The sequence below is a fragment of the Periplaneta americana genome, chromosome 14, assembly GCF_040183065.1.
Source record: "Periplaneta americana isolate PAMFEO1 chromosome 14, P.americana_PAMFEO1_priV1, whole genome shotgun sequence".
NCBI classification, from domain to species: Eukaryota; Metazoa; Arthropoda; class Insecta; order Blattodea; family Blattidae; genus Periplaneta; species Periplaneta americana.
In genome coordinates, this window is record NC_091130.1 from 155,082,334 (window position 1) to 155,107,484 (window position 25,151).

The 25,151-nt window shown below is 36.3% G+C and overlaps 1 protein-coding gene across 1 annotated transcript in view; it reads right to left on the reverse strand.

The window, feature by feature from the left end:
• Nucleotides 1-1,641: 1,641 nt before the first annotated feature.
• The window catches only part of Vps16A (vacuolar protein sorting 16), a 29,209-nt gene continuing 5,699 nt past the window's right edge, over nt 1,642-25,151 (reverse strand). Inside the window, exons 4-17 of the mRNA XM_069846403.1 lie at nt 23,220-23,341; nt 20,110-20,285; nt 18,291-18,537; nt 16,630-16,755; nt 15,898-16,025; nt 14,072-14,216; nt 13,451-13,585; nt 10,665-10,826; nt 10,348-10,497; nt 7,659-7,765; nt 5,771-5,911; nt 5,519-5,615; nt 3,837-3,940; nt 1,642-3,755 (exon numbers count right to left, since the gene is read on the reverse strand). Of these exons, the coding sequence (XP_069702504.1) occupies nt 3,611-3,755; nt 3,837-3,940; nt 5,519-5,615; nt 5,771-5,911; nt 7,659-7,765; nt 10,348-10,497; nt 10,665-10,826; nt 13,451-13,585; nt 14,072-14,216; nt 15,898-16,025; nt 16,630-16,755; nt 18,291-18,537; nt 20,110-20,285; nt 23,220-23,341 (1,985 nt within the window). The 3' untranslated portion in view covers nt 1,642-3,610. The remainder of the gene's footprint in view (nt 3,756-3,836; nt 3,941-5,518; nt 5,616-5,770; nt 5,912-7,658; nt 7,766-10,347; nt 10,498-10,664; nt 10,827-13,450; nt 13,586-14,071; nt 14,217-15,897; nt 16,026-16,629; nt 16,756-18,290; nt 18,538-20,109; nt 20,286-23,219; nt 23,342-25,151) is intronic.

The following is a 25,151-nucleotide window of genomic DNA, read 5'->3' on the forward strand; positions in this document are numbered from 1 at the left end:
TATGTTTAAACATTAAAAGCACCATAAGAACTAAAAAGATTTAGGTGACATTATAAGAAAATATATTTAAAAAAAAATTAAGCCAATTGGTTTCAACACTTGTCTTAGCTTTCAGTTATCAGAAAGATTTCATCTTACTGAATTCTATCTTACTTATAAAACCAAGATTGTGAATTTTAAATGTTATTTAGAAGTAAAGTAGTGGACATTTGTTACACCCAAGAGGTATGCTGGAATTATTTCTGTACATGCCACTACAATCCAGTTTATCGTTATTCACTATGTTAACACACACCACTTTCATAAATAAAGATATTTTCAAACTTTCATATTCATTAGTGGGGGAGGGGGGGGAGACTATCAATACAACAATGGACCTAAGACTTGGAGGAAGAAGAGGAAAGGTAAACCTTTGAAACAATGAAATGACGGGACTTGACAACATTGCCAAAAACTTCGTGTGAAGACAAGCAGGCATATTCCTATACGAAAGAAGAAGTATGCCAGGTTATTTTTCTACCCTGGACATTTGCATTCTTATCCTACCATCCGATAATTTTTTTTATTCCTTGCCATACACCTTCGCCACTAGTCTGTTCAGATGTAATGACTGTTTCCTCTAGTTCTTCCTCATTCATTGTTTTCCTCCAAAAGAATCCTTCAACTCTGTGAAAAAGTGAAAGTTACTAGGGCCTTATACAATGTATTCTACAGCTCTTTCAGCAGATGTGGAATAAAGATTTTCTATATACAAATATTTTCTTCCTTGTAACTGAAAGTCTTTCTTATTGGACAATTTGAAAATGATATGTACAGTTTTGTTTGTGTTTGATTACCTAGAATGTGGAATTAGTTCAAAATGAAATTAATTGTTATATATGTGAATATACCTGTGTTTTTTTTGTGTATCGGGCATAGGCTATAAGAAATATGTATAAAAACAATGAAGAAATAATTTAATCAGTGGGCCATGTTTAGAAATTAGCAGGCATTGACAATTTTTAAAAGAAGAGAACATCAAAGTCAAAGCACAGTCTAGTATATACAATCACGAAGCTTGAGTTTATGAGGGTACTAGAAACAATAGACTGTGCAGGTACTATTTTGCATTGTCTGTAATGAGGCGATAGTAGCGATCCTAGTGGTTAACAACTATCTATGGATGCATATTTACTATGTATTGAGTTTCGTGACTGTATATACTAGACTGTGGTCAAAGCATGATATTCTCTTGTTTTACAAATTGTTCAAGACTGCTAATTTCTGAACATGGCCACTGATTAAGTTATTTCTTAATTATTATTATACATAGATGTCTTATGGAATGTTCTATACCCAGAAAAACAAAAGGTATAAATAAAGTTTTATAATATGTAATAAAATTGATTATAAAACATATTCAATTAAATGTGTATTTAGTACACAACAGCTATTAAAAACTATTGCAAAGGAGAGAGGGAAGGGTTAAGGAAACCAATCTTTTTGGTCACATTCTAAATTGTGACAATTTCACTTTGTACAAAAAAATCAAACACAGTTATGGCCAAGAGTTACTTAGTCCAATGTGATTCAATAAATTGTAATGGGAAGGGAGAACACTTGATACCGTATACTGATGTAATAGAACTAAAAACAATAATATCAATATCATTTGCATTTAATCTTAAACAACCAAACACATATACATGATCATATAAAATATATTGTGATACATTTACAACTTTATTTTCAATACTGTTAACATCTACACAGAATGGATAAAGTGCATCCATAATAAATCTTCATGCCAGTTGTCATGAAGAAAATAAACTGGATAACTATGGACTGCAGGAGATGAATATACAATAAGACTATAATTATTCAGTCACGTGTAATTGACAGTCTGTCTGTTTGAGAGGACATAAAATAAAATCAGTATAACAATTATACCAGCAGTGATACAAAGGTTATTTCAGTTCCATTTAACATTACAACACAAGAGTTTTGTTGTTATTTTCACGCACAAAAGAAATCAGATTATCACTTAGCAACGGCCGAATAAACAAAATCCTGTTTATAGCAAGACAAGTGAAATGTGTGTTGCAGTTTGCAAAGTTTGAAAATATAACATCAGTTCAACATCATTTCGCCATAATTATGGTGTTCGGAGAGCTTCAAATAATTCTGACAGCTAATTGTATTTATTACTAGGCCTAGGGTTCTTAGAGAAATGAATATTTTATTTGTACTGCAATAGAAATTCGTAATTGTGTTTTAAGTTTCGGACAAGGTCAGCTGTGCATATATTAAAAATTTTATTTCACATAAAAAAACATATTTTGAATTTTTTTTAAATGTAAATACATATTTCCAAATATCATCATAATCATCATCCTGTCAAGTACTAGTCCCAAAAGAATTGTTATGGCCTGAAAAAGCGATTTTCTTGCCATCTTTTCATAGGTCGACCAAGTGACCATTTCCCATTTGGACAATACTTCATTATTGCCTTAGGGATCCTGGATGAAACCATTCTTGAGACGTGTTCCTTCCAGTTTAATTGATATCTGGAGATATAGTCCAGTATTGATGACACATTAAGTTCTTGAAGGATATCTTCCTTTTCCTTTCGATCCCATATAGTATAGCCAGCTGTTCGGCACATGAATCTCATCTCGCAAGCTGTTAGTCTGCTTTCATCTTTTGTCCTTATAGTCCACGCTTCAATCCCATAACATAAGACTAGTCGAGCTATTATTTGATAAAGATGAGTTTGAGTTGATTTTTGTACTAATGAAGGTTTTAAAACTCTATTAATGATGCCCATTGATTTGTTGAATTTTACAATTTTCTCTGATAAATCTAAATTTTCAACAAAAGAAAGTTTATATCCTAAATAATTAAACTCATTAACTCTTTCCAAAATTGTGTTATTTAAACAAATTTTGCTCGATATTGGGTATTTACCACAAAAGGCCATTATTTTCTATTGCTTTCAAGCCTGATAAAAGGAAATATTTCCAAATATTAACACATAAAAATTAACTTTTCATCAAATAATTTTCGACAAAAGCTCCATTTCAGAATAATCATCACCCAAAAGTTCAGTGCAGTTGCTTAGACATTACAGTTGGCAACTGTTTCTTGGAATTGGCTATCTGTGGACCTGTGGAACTGTAGTTTGCTCTCTCACACAAGTGATAAGAGCTGTGTTCTTACTGTGCTTCCACCAATGCTGTAGCACAAACACACGTTGTTCTGTGGTTAATTTGCGATTCATTCAAGAAACTAACAGTTATTGCATAGAGACGCAACCCAACACAATAAAACAAAACAACAACAATAACAAACAGTTGACACACGAACATGGTTGCCAACCCACCACTTATTACACCTTCCATTTGTTTATTCAAGTTATGACATCTGTATATGTGTACAAGTATGAACCTAAGAACGAATATTGGGGAAAGCGACTTTTGACCCACCTTGTATTTACAGATTACTGAAAAATAAATAGCAATCATTCTCATGTTACAGCATTATTATTTTATGTCTCCTCAAACGCATCATCCTCCTACATGTGATAGAAATGCTTGCCTTTGGTATGAATGCTAGTTCCACGGACTGCCCTTCACTTCTTTGTGCCTAGCTGGGTAACAAGAAGGTTTATTTTGTCACTAAGAGAACGGTCCGATGGTGCACACCTTCCCTGGACGTACAGAAGTGCTTGAAGATCTTTTTGCTCATATGCAATTCGAGCTGCTTCCTCGAACATCCTGTAAATTGAGACGCGCAAGTTTAGCAACAATAATCACAATTTGTGAAAGCATATTCACGAATAATTAAAAGGCACTCACCCAGCCTTAATGTAATACTTCACTTTTAGTTCATCCTTCACTTTAGGCAAATACTTTTGTGCTTCATATTGATTTCCATACTTCAGACATGCATCTACAAAAGGCTGGAATAAAACAGAGAAATGCCATTTAACATTTATTAGTTTTATATACAAGAAAATTCAAGAGAAAAATGGGGCCTACATAAACACGGATTACTTTGAAAAATGGGACAGTAATAGTCCAATACACAGAATATATGACTGTCTATGGGTACATAATGATATACAAAAGATACTAAAACTTAAATATAGTTGTTTTCCAATGCCAGGCATTTGACAATAAAGTCATTTGACCTCTTGCACTCCAATATTTTTCAAAGATATTATCATGACCAGCCACTGAAGCACAGATTTTGAGGTGTTCCGAATCCATTTCTTGGTTTGAGTTGCACAATGGGCAGTTAGGGGACTGATATATTCCAATTCTATGCAGGTGTTTGGCCAAACAGTCATGGCCTGTTCCCAATCTAAATGCAGCTACAGACGATTTTCGTGGTAAATCGGGAATTAACTGAGGATTTTGATGCAGAGAGTTCCATTTTTTCCCTTAAGACTGTGTTATCAAATTTTGTTTGTTGAAGTCTAAGTATGTAGATTTAATAAATCTCTTCACAGAGTAATACGTAGATTTAGTAACAGGTCTCTAAGTAGCAGTGCTGCCCTTCTTTGCTAAAGCATCCGCATTCTCGTTTCCCAGGATTCCACAATGGGATGGTATCCATTGGAATTCAAAACTTAAATATAGTGGAAAATAACAAATGCCCTTGTACTAATTGTGCTGGAATAACAAAATAATAATAAATCTAAAACTTAAAAATCGTGATCTTGTAGTTGAGAGAATTAAAATAAACATGAATCAAACTTGGCAAATACGAACTACAGTTGCAAATATATTAATATCTACTGTAATGTTTTAAGATCAGCTGGTATATACAGAGTGATTCAAAAGGTTGTGCTCAAACTGAAGGCTGTCACAAAGCATTGGAATAGGAAATCGTGGTCTAGGAAGTAATCTTGAGTCAGTATAAGCCTGAAAATATCAGGAACTACATGATGAATGACATACCAATGAATAGTATTAGTAATGTGTGGAAAAAAATGTAAGCACTAGGCAAAGATTATATGAACGTAATAATTTTGTATTAAACCAAAAGTTGTTCGAACTGGCGACCACTTATGCATTATGTACTAGGCAAAGATTATATGAACGTAATAATTTTGTATTAAACCAAAAGTTGTTCGAACTGGCGACCACTTATGCATTATTCTTTTCTTCATACCCCCATAAAAATGCAAAAATGTAGAATTACTGTATAATTATATGACGAACATAATAATCCAGAGGCTTGCTTTTAGAACTAGGTTGTCATGTATCCTTCCAATTGTAACAAGTTTATCTTTTTCTTATCAACTCAGTAACCTTGGGATTTTAATGTTCTTTTATAAATAATTAACAATTACGACAGACATAGCATTATGTTACGAGGAGTGGAATATATCTGCAATTGTCAAATAAAAATTACATTTTGGTGTCAGGATTTGTACAATGTCAATGCAGCAGCTATTTAGCTAATGCTGAGTCTCAAAGAATAGCCCTATAATTCTATAGATGTGAAATGAAATGGTCTTTCCATAACTTACCTCAATGCCAATTGGAGATTTTTTGCTCTTGGAGAATTTATCCAATTCCACCCAGTCTCCCAACTCTGAGAGGCTCAAAATACGCAACCACCAGTACCTGGGGAAGGAGGGGGAAATTACAGGTAAAAATAAAAGTTAAGAGAAATGCAATGATTATAACTTTTCGTTCAGCATAATGGTATTGCAATATTCAAGAGAACATGCCAGAAGACAATTTTGTACTCGTATGAACAGTAACGATGCAGAGCCTACCTTCTGTCAGTCACTCGATATTCTGTGCGCAGCTTGTCTGCCAGCTTTGTCTCATGCAGAAGGAGCAGAAGGTACACAGTGTCATGTAAAGACCGGCCTACAAATTCTCTTCGAAATTTATCCTCTAACGTCTTTTGATACCTGAAAAAATTCACAATTTAACGTCATAAACATGATGGCCTCTTTAAAAATAGGGTACATATTGGTAATCTACGAAGATAAGTCAGAAAATAAAGTTTCAACAATGCAAAACTTCTCAATAAAGCGACCACTTCACTGCCAAGCTCATTTCACCAGTTCTTGTTCTGCAAGGCGCTACATGTATACAATCACAACCTGCCTTGCTGAGGCAGAAATATTTTCAACTCATCTATTGCACTGCTAACAATTCCATTACGGGGAGTGTAAAGACGATGAATTACAAGCATAATTTTTCTCACACGTCAACTTTAAATTTATGCTAAGCAGCAGAACCTCTACGAATTTAAGTTCATGAACAATTTTAGTATCACGAAATGATAGTACTGCTTATTTCATTTAATAATGTATTCATACATTTTTATTGCTTACAGAACCATACTTTCTGACTACCCTGGTAAATTATACGTCAACTTTAAATTAATAATTTATTATACTAGGGCATTCGAAAAGTAATGGCAACATAATTACTGTTTCACACTAAATTTATTTAGGTTACTTTTGACATTACTTCAAATATAGTATCCTGCCATGTCAACAATACATTGCCAAATTCTTGGAAGACGGCGGACTCCATTTGCAGCATCATTTCTGAATATCTCTCTCACTGATCAATCTAAAGCTCTTCAGATGCCAACTCTTGATTGAAAGCGAATGCCTCGCTTCCACCCAACTTGCAATAGTTCAGTATGGTAGAACTTCTCTCCCACAGGATTCTTGTAATGCCCTAAAGCACTGGGTTGCATGTTTTTCTCTTGCAACTTGGATTTTTATGAACCAACTTTGTTCGTAGTTTTGGGGCTGTACTGTTTACTACAAATTAGAAACAGCCATTGTATTTACAAAATACGGCTACTTCGAGACTTTCAATATTGCAAATTTATGAAACAATCACTGCTCTATTACGTAGTACAAGATTTCAATGGTCACCACTAAGAGCACTGATTTACAGCATTGTTGCCATTATTTATCGAATGCACTAGTGTATATTTATTTATTCACTATCCATCAAAGATCTTGGAGCAGGAGCAGGAATACACTGTGAGCTCTTGTCTCATTATATTTCTGTAGGGAGAAACAAAAGCAGCAGCAACCTTCTGACTGAACACTGAACATAACTGTCTAGTATCACATCTATATTGCATGAAAATTTATAACTCTGAACACTGCACCATCTTCAAGGACCAAAGCACTAAAATGGATGGAGAACATCTACTTCATTGCCAAAAACTGGATCCTAATCTTCAGAAGACGAAGAACCTCTCAAAGCTGTACTGGAATGTCAGAAGACTCATGGATTGAATCTTTATGTGTTGCCATTAGATAACAACAACAATATTTATTTATTTATTTATTTATTTATTTATTCATTCACTTATAAAAAAATAAATATTGAAAACCTCCAATATAGATACTAAATTTCTGACAAAGGAATGGAACATTTCCGTCCATAACTGGCACAACTCAAATACAGTTATACAAAGAAGATAAAGAAGAAAAAAGTGGACCTCAATATGCTAGGGGCTGAAAAATCTTGCGAGATCTACAGTGAACAAAGGACCTGCAAGTATTCCTTCTTCTCTTTTTGCTATGCTTCATTTTGGAGACTAGTTTTTAACTTATCAAAAGTTAACTGTGCTAAACATTTCAGTTAAAAAAAGGCAGGAGAGGGAGAAACACCACAACTTGCCTAAGCAGCTTCTGCTGTTCTTCACAAAGCACTGCACAAAATTCATTCCGAGCTCGTTTGTAGCTCTCCACTGCTGCTGACAATGAGGCCTCCCTTGTCAATGTGTTCTACAAAACAGGAAACATACAAGTTAGGACAGCAGCACACGCGTCTCTTCAAATAAGGGAATTAAATGAATTTCTTGAAAAATCACAGAGGTGGTACATCACTTTCTTCTTACAAGTTTACCATTACAATGGGATACCCAAGAATTTGAGCGTCTTTTACACAAGAAGTTTGACTTCTCTAGCTCATGTTACGAACATGCATCAGTGGAAAAGACCAATGGATTTGGTGATTTAAAAACTGATCCAAATTCCACTTGGACATGCCAAAATTTGCATCCGAGTCTCTATAAATTTCTGTTACTAATTAGCTAATGATATAGCTAAGACTGGTTATGTACCCAGACAGCTGAATCAATATACAAAATCTCCAACAACTGTCGGTCTAATTTCAACTTAACTCTATTAAGGTTCACGATGTATTAAAAATGGAAAATGTATTAGACTTGTAAATACAATCAGACATTTTATCACCACATCATGAATGATCAGGCTACTTTCTGGACTTATAACATGTAATTAATTACAAATCTTATTGGCTATTGCAGGCAATGCAGGCAACCACATAAATCTTCTTCTTCTTCTTCTTTCTTGGTGCTACAGCTCATTGTGAACCTTGGCCTCTTCCACGATTTTCCGCCAGTTGTCTCGATCCTGCGAAATTGCTTTCCAATTCCTATATCTCATCTTACATATGTCTTCAACTCCATCCAACCATCTTATTCTTGGTCTTCTTTGACCCCCAGGATTTCCATTTAATATCATAAAATTTACTTAGTCATACATTAAAAGTGTTAAAATTGTTAAAAAAGATATATACCTTCAACAGACGGCCCGTTTCGACGTCACGTCGTCCTCAGTGTTTCTTGAACCACTGGTGATCTTGACTCTGCAATGTGCAGTTGTCGACGGTAGGGATGGGGGTGTGTTGCTCCTATGGTGGGGGTTGGCTGTTTGTATGTTATGATGTATTATGACGTCGAATAATGTGTGCGTATTGAACTGCAATTGTGTGTTAAGTATATATTGTGGGTGTGCTAGTGTATTCATATATATTTCGTACTGTTCTAGGATGTTTAACTGTGAACTTTTTGGTGTGATGTGTAAAATTTCCATACCGGTATCTGTTTCTATATTATTGTAGTCATGATTATGCATTTAATATCCTTTTAGGAATTTCTACATCACTCATCCGTGCCACATGCCCAGCCCACCTTAATCTTGCTGCTTTTACTATTCTTCTAATAGGCGGATCTTTATAGATGGAATACAATTCATTATTATATCGCCTCCTCCATCTTCCTCTCTCGAATACTGGACCAATTATTTTACGGAGTACCTTCCTCTCAAAGGCATCCAAATTTCCAGCGTCCTTTTTTGTTAGGGACCACATCTCAGCAGCATATGCTAGTACAGGTCTTATAAGTGTTTTATAGATAGTTATCTTTGTGGTACGAGATAAAATTCTTGAACAAAGTAATTTTCTTAAGGTGAAGTAAGCTCTATTGGCAGCCATTAACCTCTGCTTTATTTCATATGAAATATCATTAGAATGAGTAACTGTTGATCCCAGCTCGCTAATATGTTTTTGCGGGATATCAGCCGAGTTAAAATTTTGGAATGTTCCAAGCTTTCAACTGCTATCTCTGCAGTCATCTTCAGGGAAGTTGTGTCTGGACAGAAAGTCTAAGGTTATATAGATGTTAGGCTGTCTCAGGTGATACGGGATTGGTTGGCGGATCAGCCAACTGGGGGCCGGGAATCATCATTCCTCATAAGCTCCGCCCCTCCTGGGATTCTTGTGTGAAGTTTGGCGGGCGGCGAGCCCTGTTCCACTGGTTGGAATCGGTTGCTGTCCTTGGTCCGTGATCTTCATGACCTTGATTGTAAGAGGGCCTAAGCTGGTCCAAGGCCGGTGTCCATGCCTGACTGAGCTGGAGTCCACCGTCTCTGTTAAAGTTGTTTTTCTCCAGCTTAATCTCTATGGCCTCCTTGATGGTACGTTCCCAGTAGTGGTTTGATTTGTTAATGACCTTGGTGTGGTCAAATAGTATTTTATGCTCCTTTTCTATGCTGTGTTGCGCCACTGCAGATTTTTCCTGGTAATAGAGCCTCAGGTTCCTCTTATGCTCTTTGATTCTGTCTTCTATTGTGCGGCCAGTCTGCCCTATGTATACTTCGCCGCACTCACATGGAATCTTGTAGATCCCTGGTGTCCTTAGGCCCTGACTGTCTTTAACCTGTCATAGATGACAGGTATTTAAATTCATCCACTCTCTCGAAGTCATATCTGCCTATTGTTATTGAGGATGGCATATTCTTGAGGTTTGCCTTTTCACAAGCCATGTACTTAGTTATCGATTGATTAATGGTCGATCCCATATTCCTTCCTGCCTTTTCTATATTCAAGAATGCATCTTCTATTGCCCTTTAACCACATAAATACAGGGCCAAAATTAAAGAACAATAATTCCACAACAGTGCGTCACTAAATCTCTCTAAGAATGAGGCCATCAATATCTCGTATGGTTGTGAAAGTATTAAAAAATTTATACAATACATTTTTATAATGAGTTGTTGAATACCTTTGGATCATAACTCTCCCGAATGAAGCATGCTGCTTGTGCATTGTAGTCATCTTCTTGTACGTAAATATCTCGAAGAGTCTCGCGGTTGTGGTCACGGCAATACTTGAGATACAAAGCCTGTGCCACAGGATAGTTTCGTACTGCCATCTGTAAAGAAAATAAACTTAGAAAATTATTATCATAAAAATATAATCGTCAGGCCTGTTCTCTTTCTCTACTAAATTAAGTTAAAACTGATCATTATATTCTGAAGCAACCAACATCTCGTCTTCCATTTAGCTATAAAATTCATGCATCACGGAGTGTCTAAATACCTGAAATTCTCCAAGTGGCATATTTTCTCGCAAGTGAAGCAACACAGTATACACCAGATCTGTGTCCCCACTCTCGATGGCTTTCACTAATGCAGGTCGATCTTCACCCAGTCTCAACAGCAGTGGCACTTGCAAGCTTGCACTCGGCTCATAGTCCATCAACTGAAAAACACTACGACAACTAGAGAGAGAAGAAGATGAACCATAATCATACACTAACAGTTCAAGCCTATAATACCTTGGACAGTATTATGTACTGGATTAATATTTACAGTATGTATGCATGTTGTAATTTTGTATGAGGGTGATGGATACACTGTTGATTCACAGCTGGAATATCAGTTTTTCCACATCAGAGAGCTGGCTTCAAATCCTGATTAGTTTCTGTGTCAATTTTAGAGGACAGAAAAGGTTTTGAAACAGGTCTTCCATTTCAATAATTTCGAGGGAAAAATTGTTCCGGGGCTGGGTATCGAACCCGGGACCTTTGGTTAAACGTACCAACGCTCTCCCACTGAGCTACCCGGGAAGTCTACCCGACACCGATCCAATTTTTCCCTCTATATCCACAGACCTCAAAGTGGGCTGACAACAGTCAAGCAACCAACATTTGAGTGCACACTAACTCTGTGTGACTTTAAATTGTGGTTTTCTGTTACGTACAGTGACGTGTATTATGCAAATTAAGCTTTGAGGAATAACTCCCTGTAAAGTTAATTTGAATAATTCACACAGAGTTAGTGTGCACTCAATGTTGGTTGCTTGACTGTTGTCAGCCCACTTTGAGGTCTGTGGATATAGAGGGAAAAATTGGATCGGTGTCGGGTAGAGTTCCCGGGTAGCTCAGTGGGAGAGCGTTGGTATGTTTAACCAAAGGTCCCGGGTTCGATACCCAGCCCCGGAACAATTTTTCCCTCGAAATTATTCAAATTAACTTTACAGGGAGTTATTCTTGAAAGCTTAATTTGTAGGTCTTCCATTTCCTTGTAACTCATATTCATTCTGATCACTGCCCAGAAGCAAAAGGAAACTAGGCCTAGTGCATCATACCATTTTCCCCTAAAGACTAACTCCGTACAGTACCTAAGGAAAATGTCCTATGGAGGTAGTAAATATGGAAATCTCTGAAACTAGCACCAACCTCTCAGTTTTAAAGCACATCACATCATTCATATTGACGCATAAAAAAAAAAAACACGCGAGAGACACACACACACAAACACAACGCATGTGCATTAGATATTTCAGCTTTTGAAGTTTCTTCTGTGCCTTTTAAGTTGTATGGAAGGAATTCCGGAACCTAGTGGACAAAGTGTTACAATAGTAATAGTGAGGTTGGTGGATCAAGTACACGTCTTCTTTTCTTTCGCTATATTCTTTTTGTAGTTCACATCTTGGAAAGATGATAGTCTGTGAGTACATACAAATTACAACAGTATAATCTTATCCTAACAAGAATGCTTGAAATATAAGAACAGAAAAGTATAAGTTGTGCAAAAAACATTTTTTAATATATGTATGAAAAGAAAATAAGATATTATAGAGAGTAGAGAAATAATACAAATTCTGACAGCCACGTCGAGAGTCGATCACGCGTCCCACAGAAGGGGGGCGCGCGAGAAGACATGAGGCGCGATAGACAAGGCGAGCTCTGTGAAGTGCTGGGGACGCAGCGCGGAGAGGAGACGAAATGCTGGTCGCTGCGGTGTGGTACGAAGCAAGGGGGACGCAAGGCTGGAGGTGCTGCGCTGGCGAAGGGGGGGGGGGGGGGAACGAAACCCCCCGAACAGAATTGTCCAGAAACAGAAACTTCCAGGATCGTAGTTTCTGGAAAGTGTGGTTTAACTAATAAAAAGCGAGCAGCCTTCAGAGAGAGCCTGTTGCTAGTTTTTGGACAGCAAGCCAGTCAGTCTTGTGAAGCCAGCTTCGAGACCAGAGTTCGACTTGAGTATGTTCGCAACTGTGCGAGCGTTCAGGCGAGTGCGGCATATCTGGAGTCCTTGGTTCGACGTGCAGTGGACCGCAGTTGGGGGACCTGAGTTCGAAGTTCAGTGGACTGTCTCTGGAAGTCTTGGGTTCGATATACTGTGAACTTGAGTGAATGAGCTAGAAGAACTAGCCAAAGCAAACGAACTGTGAACTGAGAACTGACAGTTCTGATTTGTAAATAGTGCTTTGTGAACATTAGTTGAGATTAGGAGTACATTGTTGTTCGCAATAATCCAAGTGAATTGTCATTGTCGTCTGTGGAGTGCAATAACGAATACTGTGTTGATGTGTGGAGTGAAATACCCATTGTTGACGGGAGTGTTTAAATTCAGAAATATAGAAGGCCATTATTGTGACATTGTTGTGTGAATTAAAAGTCACAATATTATTATTGAAAGACTTTTTATTTTGCAATGTACCAATAAACATCTTACTGTTTCTGTATTTTACCTACATTCTACATTGATAATATTCCATATTCTTCATTCACAAATATTACTTTCTACACTTTACTGGATGATACACATTACAAAAACATTAAAAACGTAAATTTTATATGCAAAGAGAGTACTGTATCTCACAAATTCACTGATTTGCAGTCACATTCTGATTGTCGAATGTCTGTTCTTTCTGGAAGTTTCCCAAACGCAGTGATGGAATATTGGATCACAGTGCTATAAATTATGTTATTGAAACAACCAAGATTTCAAGGCAAGAGGATTATTTTATACTCTGCAAGTATTTGTTTTGACTCGGTCGTCCTGATCTAAAGAAACAGCAAACAATTGAAAACTGACCTTTATGGCAAGTTGCATTCGCCCACAATCAGCTGCCTTCATTGCTATATCGCTGTATGAAACTCCAGGAGCATACCCCAACTTGTCAGCAATGTCCCGAGCAACTTGTTCCCTATCCAGTTGAGTCTGTTTCACCTGCAAATAAAATGTTCACTGCTATTCGCTTACGACATCAATGATCAGATTAAATTTATGGTGATGAATATGTTTCTATATATGTCAGCATGTTGGCTTTTTGTTCACTTCCACAGTTAATCCAGTTCTACTCCTTGTAAAGGTTTTACTGATTTCATGGAACCTTCAGATTCTTTACAGCAATTTAGGCTTTCAATTCTTTTTCTAATTCAAGCATCAAGAGACTTCTGCTGCCTTGCAGAAGCTTGAGCACTTTTGTTGAGATGTAAATTATGTCTGAACAGTACGAACACTGCATGCAAATGAAGTATCAATATTCTTTATTTGTATTTATTTACATATTCGACGAGGAATTTACTAATTAACAAGACATAAATCTAAGACATGGCATGCATCATACTAACCATTCTCTTCAAGTCTATTCATTCACAACTGAGTATAGAAAATAATACAAAGACGAAAATAAAATATACAATACTAACTTACCTTATAGCATGCCCAATGTGCCAAAATTCTGCTAGATCCCTCGTTGTAAGGCAATTTCAAATATTTTGCAATTTGGATAGCTAAATAATAATGCCTCCTTAGAACAAGTCGATCTAGAAGTACCTGGACTGTAAGATGTTGCATTCTGTAATCATGATTAAGGAATAAGACAATACAGATTTGTATTCTTACACATCACTCATGAATAATAAAGCTGATTGATTAAAGTTTTAATCTCAATCATGATGTACTTTTATCACTCAGCCCAATGTATTATTGCAGGTGTTTCTTCTATCCCAATGCAAGTAGAACCTCAAAAACACTTCATACAACTTAATTTACGAGTATAAAATAAGTAATTTTTACACTTTACAAAAGTGAAATGCTTTACAAGAAATTATTACTGCACTAATTAAAATATGTCTATGCAAACGAAAATGTAATGTTGTTAACTGCAAGCCACTTATTTTCATACATTCCACACTCTTTCCAAACTATGCATACTCCAATTTGACATACGGTACAATTTTTAGGTATTACATGCGTAAAATCTATATATATAATTTGAACTGGTAATGGAAATTACGGGAAAATGGCTGAACGGATTTTAATGAGTGACCCCTCATTTTCATGCCTGGCATCCAAAGTTTTGCGGAACAGTAGTAGTTTTCAGTGAAATGTCAATTTTCCTACATAATTTTCCTATTTTCCAAAATCCATCTGTTGTCAGTTTTGAGAACTAATTTTATTGAATCACGGCCGACTTGATTGAATTTCAGAACAAAACACACACTACAATAAACAATAGGCTATTACACGAAGGTCATGACCAGCAGGATTGCCGACATAATATTCTCTAAATATTATTTAGAGCTCAATTCAATTTGTTATTAAAAACTGATTCTGCAGTGTATAATTTTCTGAGTACAGCTGTGTATTGGATATTCAAATCTACGAAACTTGAGGTGGTTTGATGACATTGTTACCATTAGAAATTAAATATTATTATAGTTAATATCATGATGCGTCTATTTTTCATTAATTTTACATAATATTGATGCTATATTGATAACATGAAAGTGAAATGTTTCGAGGTTATGTAAGTAAATGTAGAGAATATCTTAATTTAGATCTTCATTTCTATAATTTAATGAGTGGCTGCTATACATAACTACAAAACTTAAGATAATAATATTGTTATTAAAAATCAAATATTTTTATACTTATTAACCCAGTGGGGTTGGGTCTTTTTTCATATACTTAATGGCGGTGTAGTGTAGATATTGATATGTGTCATTTTCTTCAGTATTGGCTCGAGAGAGCGCAAAAATTACAGTTCCTAAGGAAAGATCAAAAGGTATTACTTACTGATAAAATAAGAGGCCTAGAAAATTTTGTAGTCTCCAGATCATTTCAGCAAGATCTCTTAGTAGGATAAAATGATTTTACGCTCTACATTTCAAGTTCTACATGCAGCAGCTATACGAAAATGCTATTGTTCGAAAGCTTAGCAAACCTGACATTTTTTTAACTTATGCCTACAATCCACAATGACCTGAAATAGCTACTGCTATCGTCCTGACATTGATACTTGCGTTTTCGCGTTGAAACTCAAAAACTGAAGTTGGATAGGTTCAAGAAAAAATATTTGGCCTAAAAAAATCCATTGAGGGAGTATGTTTCATTATTATGGAAGCAAATAACTATCAAACAGACAAGTATTCTTCATTGAAAATATATCTGAAAAATTTTTATTTGAACGTCTAACGAACTTAGTTTACAGCAGCATTTGCTGCACAAGCCACTAGTTGTATATAAAAGGATACTGTGTGTAAGTAAGTGGGATGCCAATCTTGTGGTCTCTGACTGCATTCAGCACCCGCAGAAGTCGGCACATTTTCACATATGACTCAGAATTCAGGTCTGGAATGAAGCCTTTCCCGAACTGAGCTGCCTGATTACAGAAACAAAGTTATCTTAGAGATTTCCAGTCATTAAACTCTCAAATACAATAACAAACGAGTGTTTGTTAAAGAAATTACTAGGTCAATTTTACCTGCAAATGAATTTACAAGAGAAATTTCTAACTGCGATTATGTTTAACATTCTTATATAAACAATCCTACAGTATGACACTTCTTCTTTCTTCTCTGAACATGTATAGGAAATTATGGAAAGAAAAAATGTGTGGCAAAGGTCTTAGTCAATCACAGAGATAAAACCAAGAAAACTGTGGATATTATTAAAATAGCAGGAATACTTTTGCTGCCATTTTCGCCATTGCCATCATCATTTTTGTTCTTTGTACATCTAGAAGAATATATATTTATCAAAACTGTTCGATTATATATAACCCTTTCAAAAAGAAAAAAGTGATAATTATGAAGATGAAGAGGATGGTGATGATGAGAAGAGGAAGAGGGGGAGAAAGAGAACTACGATTGATGATGATGGAGTTGACAATGGCGCTATTTAATATAGTAATCTATTAAAATAGCAAAATAAATCTAACTTAGTGAAATTCAACATTCTAGCAGCAGTGATATACACGCACTCACTCGAACGAGCATCTTCTGATTTCCTGTGTCAAACTCATAGCCAGCGGCCTCCACACATTGCTTCACAGCGACAACCAAGTCATCTTTCACCAGACGAATGTATTCATCAGCTCGATGGCTTCGTTTCTGAAATATTAACAAAGAGTCTCACATGCATTTCATTTCCACTAAGTAACATTTCAATACAATTTGTATACAATAATCACATTAAAAATTGTGGCAGGTTGGTTACGAATGTCAGTTAACGTCACATACATCATGCTGGTCTGGCAATGTCTAATTCCATTTTTGAGACTGGGGCATTCAAGGCATAATTTATCACCTATGAGATGACAGTCGAAGATGGGACTAGCAGATAAGAACAAGAACAGGCAACTTTACTGTTTTTCCATATGAAGTATGGTAATAATTTTATATCCTGAAAAATTCTCTGCCCTCTCTTAAAAGTATCTCTGCCCTCTGCAAAGTTTTTACTTGCAAACCCCAATGTAATTACTTGATCATTAGCAAGGACACAATTGTAATGTAAGTATGAATATAATGATATGACAGCCATTGTGGCTCAAGTGCTGGGCTCATAAACCAGGGGGTCTGAGTTCAAATCCCGCTCAACACTGAACACTAAAGCCTATACTTTATGCTCAACACTGCTTGTAATAGGCAAGCCCGTGGTCCTGGCAACACAGGAGTTTTTGTCCAGGTAATAATAATAATAATAATAATAATAATAATAATAATAATAATAATAATAATAATAATAATACTTAGTAAAAGATTACTACTGAAATTTATCTAAGGTACTAGTTAATCTGAATACATTAGAAATGTAAAGATAATTATTCAGAACTTTATGATTTATAAATTTAAATTACTTACTTACAAATGGCTTTTAAGGAACTCGCAGGTTCATTGCCACCCTCACATAAGCCTGCCATCAGTCCCTATCCTGAGCAAGATTAATCCAGTGTCTACCATCATATCCCACCTCCCCCAAATCCATTTTAATATTATCCTCCCATCTACGTCTCAGCCGCCCCAAAGGTCTTTATCCCTCTGGGCTTCCAATTAACACCCTCTTTGCTGTGGTCATACCAGAGAATCAGTCCCATTCCCAGGCTTATGGTGTGGTTTCGTAACAAGCTGTTTTTTACAATGATGGGTTGTTAGCTTCGCCCAACCCCCAAGCTGGAGGACTACCCCTTATCTGTCCATGGCTGCTTATTCAATATATTCGCAGCTACCCTCCATATCTGGAGACCGCCTCCTTTATCCACAACCTGAGGATGCATCATGCTGTGGTGATAGGGATCCACCAAGCCAAATTTAAATTAATTACATATTTAAATATGTGTGTGTGTGTGTGTTGTGTGTGTGTCTAATGCCTATCCACTTCACTTGCGTGATTCGGGTTCCACATACTGCAGACAGATGGCAGGACTGTGACCCATTTTCAATTTGCACACCACTTCGGCGGGCCACATTATGCATGATGTATATGTGTGAAGAGTTATTCGTGTAACTAAAACTAAAAATCAATCTTCGAATCAGAGGGTACCGAAAACTTCTCGGTAGTGCTCTTGAAAGGGCAGAAGTAAAATTATAAACATTAAGATCACATAAAAATATTTATTTTATTTAACTATAAAACATAAATTAACTACCTGGAACTGTTTGGATGCCTCCAGCAAATATGAACCAGGCTCAGTGCTGTTAATTCTGAAAATCTGCTGCACAACTTGAGGCACTTTCTGAATCATCTCATGGCTGTATGAAGACAGCACGCGCACGCCATCCATTTCTGGGACCAGCCTGATTGCCGAGTCATAGCTGTAGTTGATATGGTCACCTTGACGCCCAATCACCAGCACAATGTTATCCCAATAGCTTATCACAGCCTCTGTTCCACACCTGAGGTATAATAGTATTATCATTAGAACGGATATTTCACACGAATTTAATTTATTTTCATGTAAAAATGATCAGCAGCAAAGAAGTATGGTACCATAGTGTGTTCACTCTAATCTGATACGATATTTTAAAGGTGTTAAGCCCTTTTCTGTGAATGTCATAGGAACCTTCAAATAGAAGTCACTGATATTCAGTTCTGATTAGCATATTTGATGAAGTCTTTCCCTTCAATTTCATCATGAAGTATATAGGAAAGGAGAATTTTGTCAATTTAAGAATGTATGCAGAAGAATCTTCTCCATTTTTGGCTGTGCTTACTTATGTGAACAGATGTTTTTTCAAAAAGACCAAATCAAGAAATAAGAACAAAAATTACTGTCTGACATCTGAAGCACTCCTTGCAACTACGTGGCTATTTCAGGAATAGCTCCTAACAACTTAAAAAGGCAGATTCAGTCTTAACATTAAGAGTGTTTTTCAACATTTCATTAGTTTATAGTCTTTCAGTGAAAGTTACAGTAAAATCCCGTTTTAACATTCCCGTTTTTAAGGAATAATCTGTTAAGTCCCAGCCAAATCACCATAAGAATACTTACAACTTATTTACATACAAATGTTCTGCAGTGCTGTTCTTGAATGACTTTTCCGAGCACCCTGTATACCCATGATACCATTAAAAGAAAACAAAAATAGAAGTAAAAACAATATGTCTCATAATGTAATGCAGTTCTTGTACTTATGCAGGAGTCCGAAAACTGAGCCATAATGAAGATGAATAAAAGATTATGAAAAAGAGGTAGGTACAGTATGACAATACTAATAATAATAATAATAATAATAATAATAATAATAATAATAATAATAATAGTTTATTTAATCTGGCAGAGCTAAGGTCAGATCTGATAATTTTAAGAATTTCTACCTATTATTTATCCAGAGATTACATAACCTAGGCCTATTCAGATATTAGAACCATGTTAGTAGTTGTGAACATTAAACATTTAATACTTATAAATATAACTGGCTTAACCATATTTTAAGGATGACGTATGACTAAAGTACACAAAGTACAAAGAATTACAAACCAAGAAACGCGAATTTAACATTTTTTTTAACTTGGTTATTTAACAACGCTGTATTAACTGCTAGGTTATTTAGCGTCAATGGGATTGGTGATAGCGAGATGGTATTTGGCAAGATGAAGCCAAGGATTCGCCACAGATTACCTGACATTCGCCTTACGTTTGGGGAAAACCTCCAAAAAACCCCAACCACATTATCAGTCCAAGTGGGAATCGAACCCATACCCAAGCACAACTCAAGGTTGGTAGGTAAACACCTCAGCTGACTGAGCTACACCGATGGCTAACTTAACATCTTAAGACTACAAAGAACTTGGGAATCAATTCTGAGGCAGAATACACCAAGAAGTCCAATCTGAAATTGGTGACTGATGAATGCCAGTGCACACCAGACAAGTTGTTACATAACTGACACTGTGAGTTCTCCTTATAACCCAATTTCTTTACTCAAATTAGAATTACAAAAATTAAAGATTAGGAATGCACTTACCACACCAATTGTTTTGGTCGGCTTGGACATTTGGTATCAAACTCACAGTATCTCTTTCTGAAATCTGCTGATCCAATCCACAGCCGCCCATTATCAGCAAAGAGAGCGACATGTCTGTTGTTTTGGGAAACAGCCATCTCCACAATAGAACCAACAGTCTCTGTGAAGTTTTGCTCCTGTTTGTTACACAAAGGAAAACAATATACTCGTAGTAGTTTAGTTACAAGCACACAGAATGCAATAAAAGTACGTATAGTTAACAATAAAAGACGCACTACTCATGAAATAATCATATGACTGTTACTTACTTACTTACTTACTGGCTTTTAAGGATCCCGAAGGTTCATTGCCGCCCTCACATTAGCCCGCCATTGGTCCCTATCCTGTGCAAGATTAATCCAGTCCCTACCATCATATCCCACCTCCCTCAAATGCATTTTAATATTATCCTCCCATCTACGTCTCGGCCTCCCCAAAGGTCTTTTTCCCTCCGGTCTCCCAACTAACACTCTATATGCATTTCTGGATTCGCCCATACGTGCTACATGCCCTGCCCATCTCAAACGTCTGGATTTAATGTTCCTAATTATGTCAGGTGAAGAATACAATGCGTGCAGTTCTGTGTTATGTAACTTCCTCCATTCTCCTGTAACTTCATCCCTCTTAGCCCCAAATATTTTCCTAAGCACCTTATTCTCAAACACCCTTAACCTATGTTCCTCTCTCAGAGTGAGAGTCCAAGTTTCACAACCATACAGAACAACCGGTAATATAACTGTTTTATAAATTCTAACTTTCAGATTTTTTGACAGCAGACTGGATGATAAAAGCTTCTCAACCGAATAATAACACGCATTTCCCATATTTATTCTGCGTTTAATTTCCTCCCGAGTGTCATTTATATTTGTTATTGCTGCTCCAAGATATTTGAATTTATCCACCCCTTCGAAGGATAAATCTCCAATTTTTATATTTCCATTTCGTACAACATTCTGGACATGAGACATAATCATATACTTTGTCTTTTCGGGATTTATTTCCAAACCAATCGCTTTACTTGCTTCAAGTAAAATTTCCGTGATTTCTCTAATCATTTGTGGATTTTCTCCTAACATATTCACGTCATCCACATAGACAAGCAGCTATGTAACCCGTTCAATTCCAAACCCTGCCTATTATCCTGAACTTTCCTAATGGCATACTCTAGAGCAAAGTTAAAAAGTAAAGGTGATAGTGCATCTCCCTGCTTTAGCCCGCAGTAAATTGGAAAAGCATCAGATAGAAACTGATCTATACGGACTCTGCTGTATATTTCACTGAGACACATTTTAATTAATCGAACTAGTTTCTTGGGAATACCAAATTCAATAAGAATATCATATAAAACTTCCCTCTTAACCGAGTCATATGCCTTTTTGAAATCTATGAATAACTGATGTACTGTACCCTTATACCCCCATTTTGTCTCCATTATCTGTCAAATACAAAAAATCTGATCAATAGTCGATCTATTACGCCTAAAACCACACTGATGATCCCCAATAATTTCATCTACGTATGGAGCTAATCTTCTCAAAAGAATATTGGACAAAATTTTGTACGACGCCAACAAAAGTGATATTCCTCGAAAGTTACCACAGTTGGTTTTGTCCCCCTTCTTAAAAATAGGTACATATGACTGTACCTCAAAATAACAATGATTTTCATATTATAAGTCATTCCACTGGGTTATTGATTTCTGAGCTTCTACTGCATCAGCTCCAGCAACCGAGACGACACGGCAAAAGCCCGGAAACCAACAACCCATGGACACCGGACGTGGAAGCCTATGCCAAGTCATTCCACTGCTTACCAGCAGTACATCAAGATTCTTATAATAAAAAATACATTTTAAAGGACTATCTTTATGAGGGAAGGAATTTTTCACTAAAATGTCTGTCAGTGTAGGCTATAGGACCTCCGGTTCTGCAAGCCAGCTATAAAACCTGAATGGTGGGAACATGCTACCACATATCCCTGTACTAGTTGGATGATCGTTCACCTCTGCTAAGGCATGTGGACTTGAGGCTGCAGTCAGTTGATAGGTTTGACCCTCTATAGGCTGTCGTGCATATCATCATCTTATACTTTCTTACTTATGACTTTTAGAGAATCCGGAGGTTCATTGCCGCCCTCACATAAGCCCGCCATTGATGCCTATCCTTTGCAAGACTAATCCCGTCTCTATCATCATATCCCACCTCCCTGAAATCCATTTTAATATTATCCTCCCATCTACGTCTCGGCCTCCCCAAAGATCTTTTTTTCTCCAGCCTCCCAACTAACACTCTATAACTTATGTATTTCTCGATTCGCCCATACGTGCTACATGCCCTGCCCATCTCAAACGTCTGGATTTAATGTTTCTAATTATGTTACATGAAGAATACAATGTGTGTAGTTCTGTACTGTGTAACTTTCTCCATTCTCCTGTAACTTCATCCTCTTAGCCCTGAATATTTTCCTAAGCACCTTATTCTCAAACACCCTTAATCTCTGTTTCTCTCTCAGAGTCCAAGTTTCACAATGCTTTGTTGTGGTCGTGCAAGAGAATCAGTCCCATTCCGAGGCTTATTTTGGGGTTACGTAACAAGCTGTTTTTTTTTACGGAGATGGGTTGTTAGCTCTTTGCCTAACCCCCAAACTGGAGGACCACCTCTTATTGGCTGTCCGCAACTGCTTATTCAATATATATCATCATCATATATGAAACCAATTTACATCTTAACTAATCTTAAAACCTTTTTTCTTTTCAGCCATCACAGTTGCCACTTCAATATAAAGAGCAGAGGTTCGTAAAATATGAGATATAAATGGTTTCCAGGGAAGTAGGTGTTGGTTTCAATAGATACTTTTCTTATTTTCTGAATTCACTAATATAACGTAAAAAATATGTATTGTTTATAATCAGTGCAATGAAAAATCTACATAAAGATTAATTTTTGGTCTCACAGAACCTATCTGCTGTAACAATTGATACAATGAAAAATGTTGAAGAATATCACTTACAACTTCAAATATAAACACAACCAAATAGAACATTCAATACGTGAAAGACATGGTCAACTCACAACTGGCAACGCATGTGTTTCAGACTGCCTTAACTCATACAGATCCTTGTCCTTCGCAACAAGGACACGTGTTTGTCGGTCTTCGACGAAAACAGTCCAACTGCTTGGAGGAATATTCAGACCTGAAAAATTAGAAAATCATCATCGTTAGAGGGCACATTCCTTATTGTGTTATATGAGCGTCTGTCACCCCATAGATCAGGCTTAAGTCCATGGAATGTCACTCAAAATTTGTGGTTTTCTATTTTTATTTGTTCATCCATCTTCTTCTATCATTCCATCATCATAATAATTATTACTACAATAACCTTTGTTATTAAGTTGTTAGTATCACCACCATTATCACCATCATCATCATCATCGTATCATCCCAATAACATTGAATTTGAGAACCGTTTTTGCAAAACTTGCTAACTGAAAAAACTAAATTTTACAGGAGAGACAAAAGACTATATTAAGCAAGTTTTGCTGTATCTCTCACTTATAGCAGAAAGCAAGTTTTGAAAAAAAAAAAAACGATCACACTTTGACACACTACAATGAAGAGAAATAACCCAATTTTACTAAGACGCTTTGAACATCATGTAGAGGCCTGCCTTATGTTGAGGAATCCATAAAAATCTCAATTTTGCAAATTTTGCAGTTAGCAAGTTTTGCAAAAACGGTCCTCATTTATTCTGTGGTTCAGAATCCTGTAACTCTTAAAAAATTAAATAATAATATTAATTATTTATCATCCCTTTTCTTGTGAGTACACCGATCAAAATACCCCTCATTTCTCGTGAAAAACAACAACTGAATAGACTATAGTTGACTATAGTGGACTTTATGTTGTCAGCAAACAGCTGGATACATTAAGAACATTGATTGATTGATTTTCTTGTGACTGGTGTGTAGGCTTAAGTATCCACATCAAAGATAGGAAAAAGGTGACACAATACTGCATCACCATTATGTACAGTCTTAGAAAAAAAGTTTTGTCGCACAGATAATTTATAAGTTCCAAGAAGGAAGTAGAGTGCATGATCAGAAATACAACGAAACAAAACTAATTTTATTACCTCAACTAGTCGTTCTCTTGTGAACCAGGTCGCCCGTCCTCTGAGCATGCGCACTGTCTCCTTTCTGAGACTTGTAAATCTGTGCGACAAAACTTTTTTCTAAGACTGTACAATGCTAACAATTTTCTTTAACTTTGATTTTCTCAGAACAAGCTATGTAAGGGTTACAGGGTTCTTGCACTGAACCACAGAATTAAGAGTTTAAAAATGCAGTTAAATAAAATAGATACATAATAATGATAGAACAAAAAGGTGTTAAGAGTCGAGACCACACTATGCACTCACATGGAGGAAAAAGCCCCAACTCTGCTATGTGCACGCAAAAATGTGTAGCTACAAATCCCAGTGTAACATGTTTGTTTTGGGTGCAGCTCTCTCACCAGATGACTCTTGCAATAACAGCAGGTGACTGATGGTTTATTATTGCACGTGAATGTTTATTTTTTTTTTACAACTTGACAATATTTCTCTTCAACAAGCACTCTTGGCTTCCATCAGTGTACGTATGTTCATTTCTCGGAAAGCATACACATATTCTTGTTATGATTATTGGTTTTTCGTCAGCATATTTTCGTGTGCTGTAAGTACTTTAAGTATGAACCTGCAGAGTTTCGACAACAATTTCAATGAATGTAAGTTCCAACATAGCCTATTCTGGGATTCATAAACTAGCAAATAAAAAGAACGAACAGTGTTAATGCATTAAGGATTCAATTAGCAGGAAAATTTCAATAATTCCCAAGGATGAATAGGAACATCACCTCATGTTACAACGCTTGTGTCCACACCAATGGACAACATTTTAAGCACCTACAGTAATGTGGTAATACAGATTCATTTTTTTAAATCTCATTTATTGATAATGGCTGTT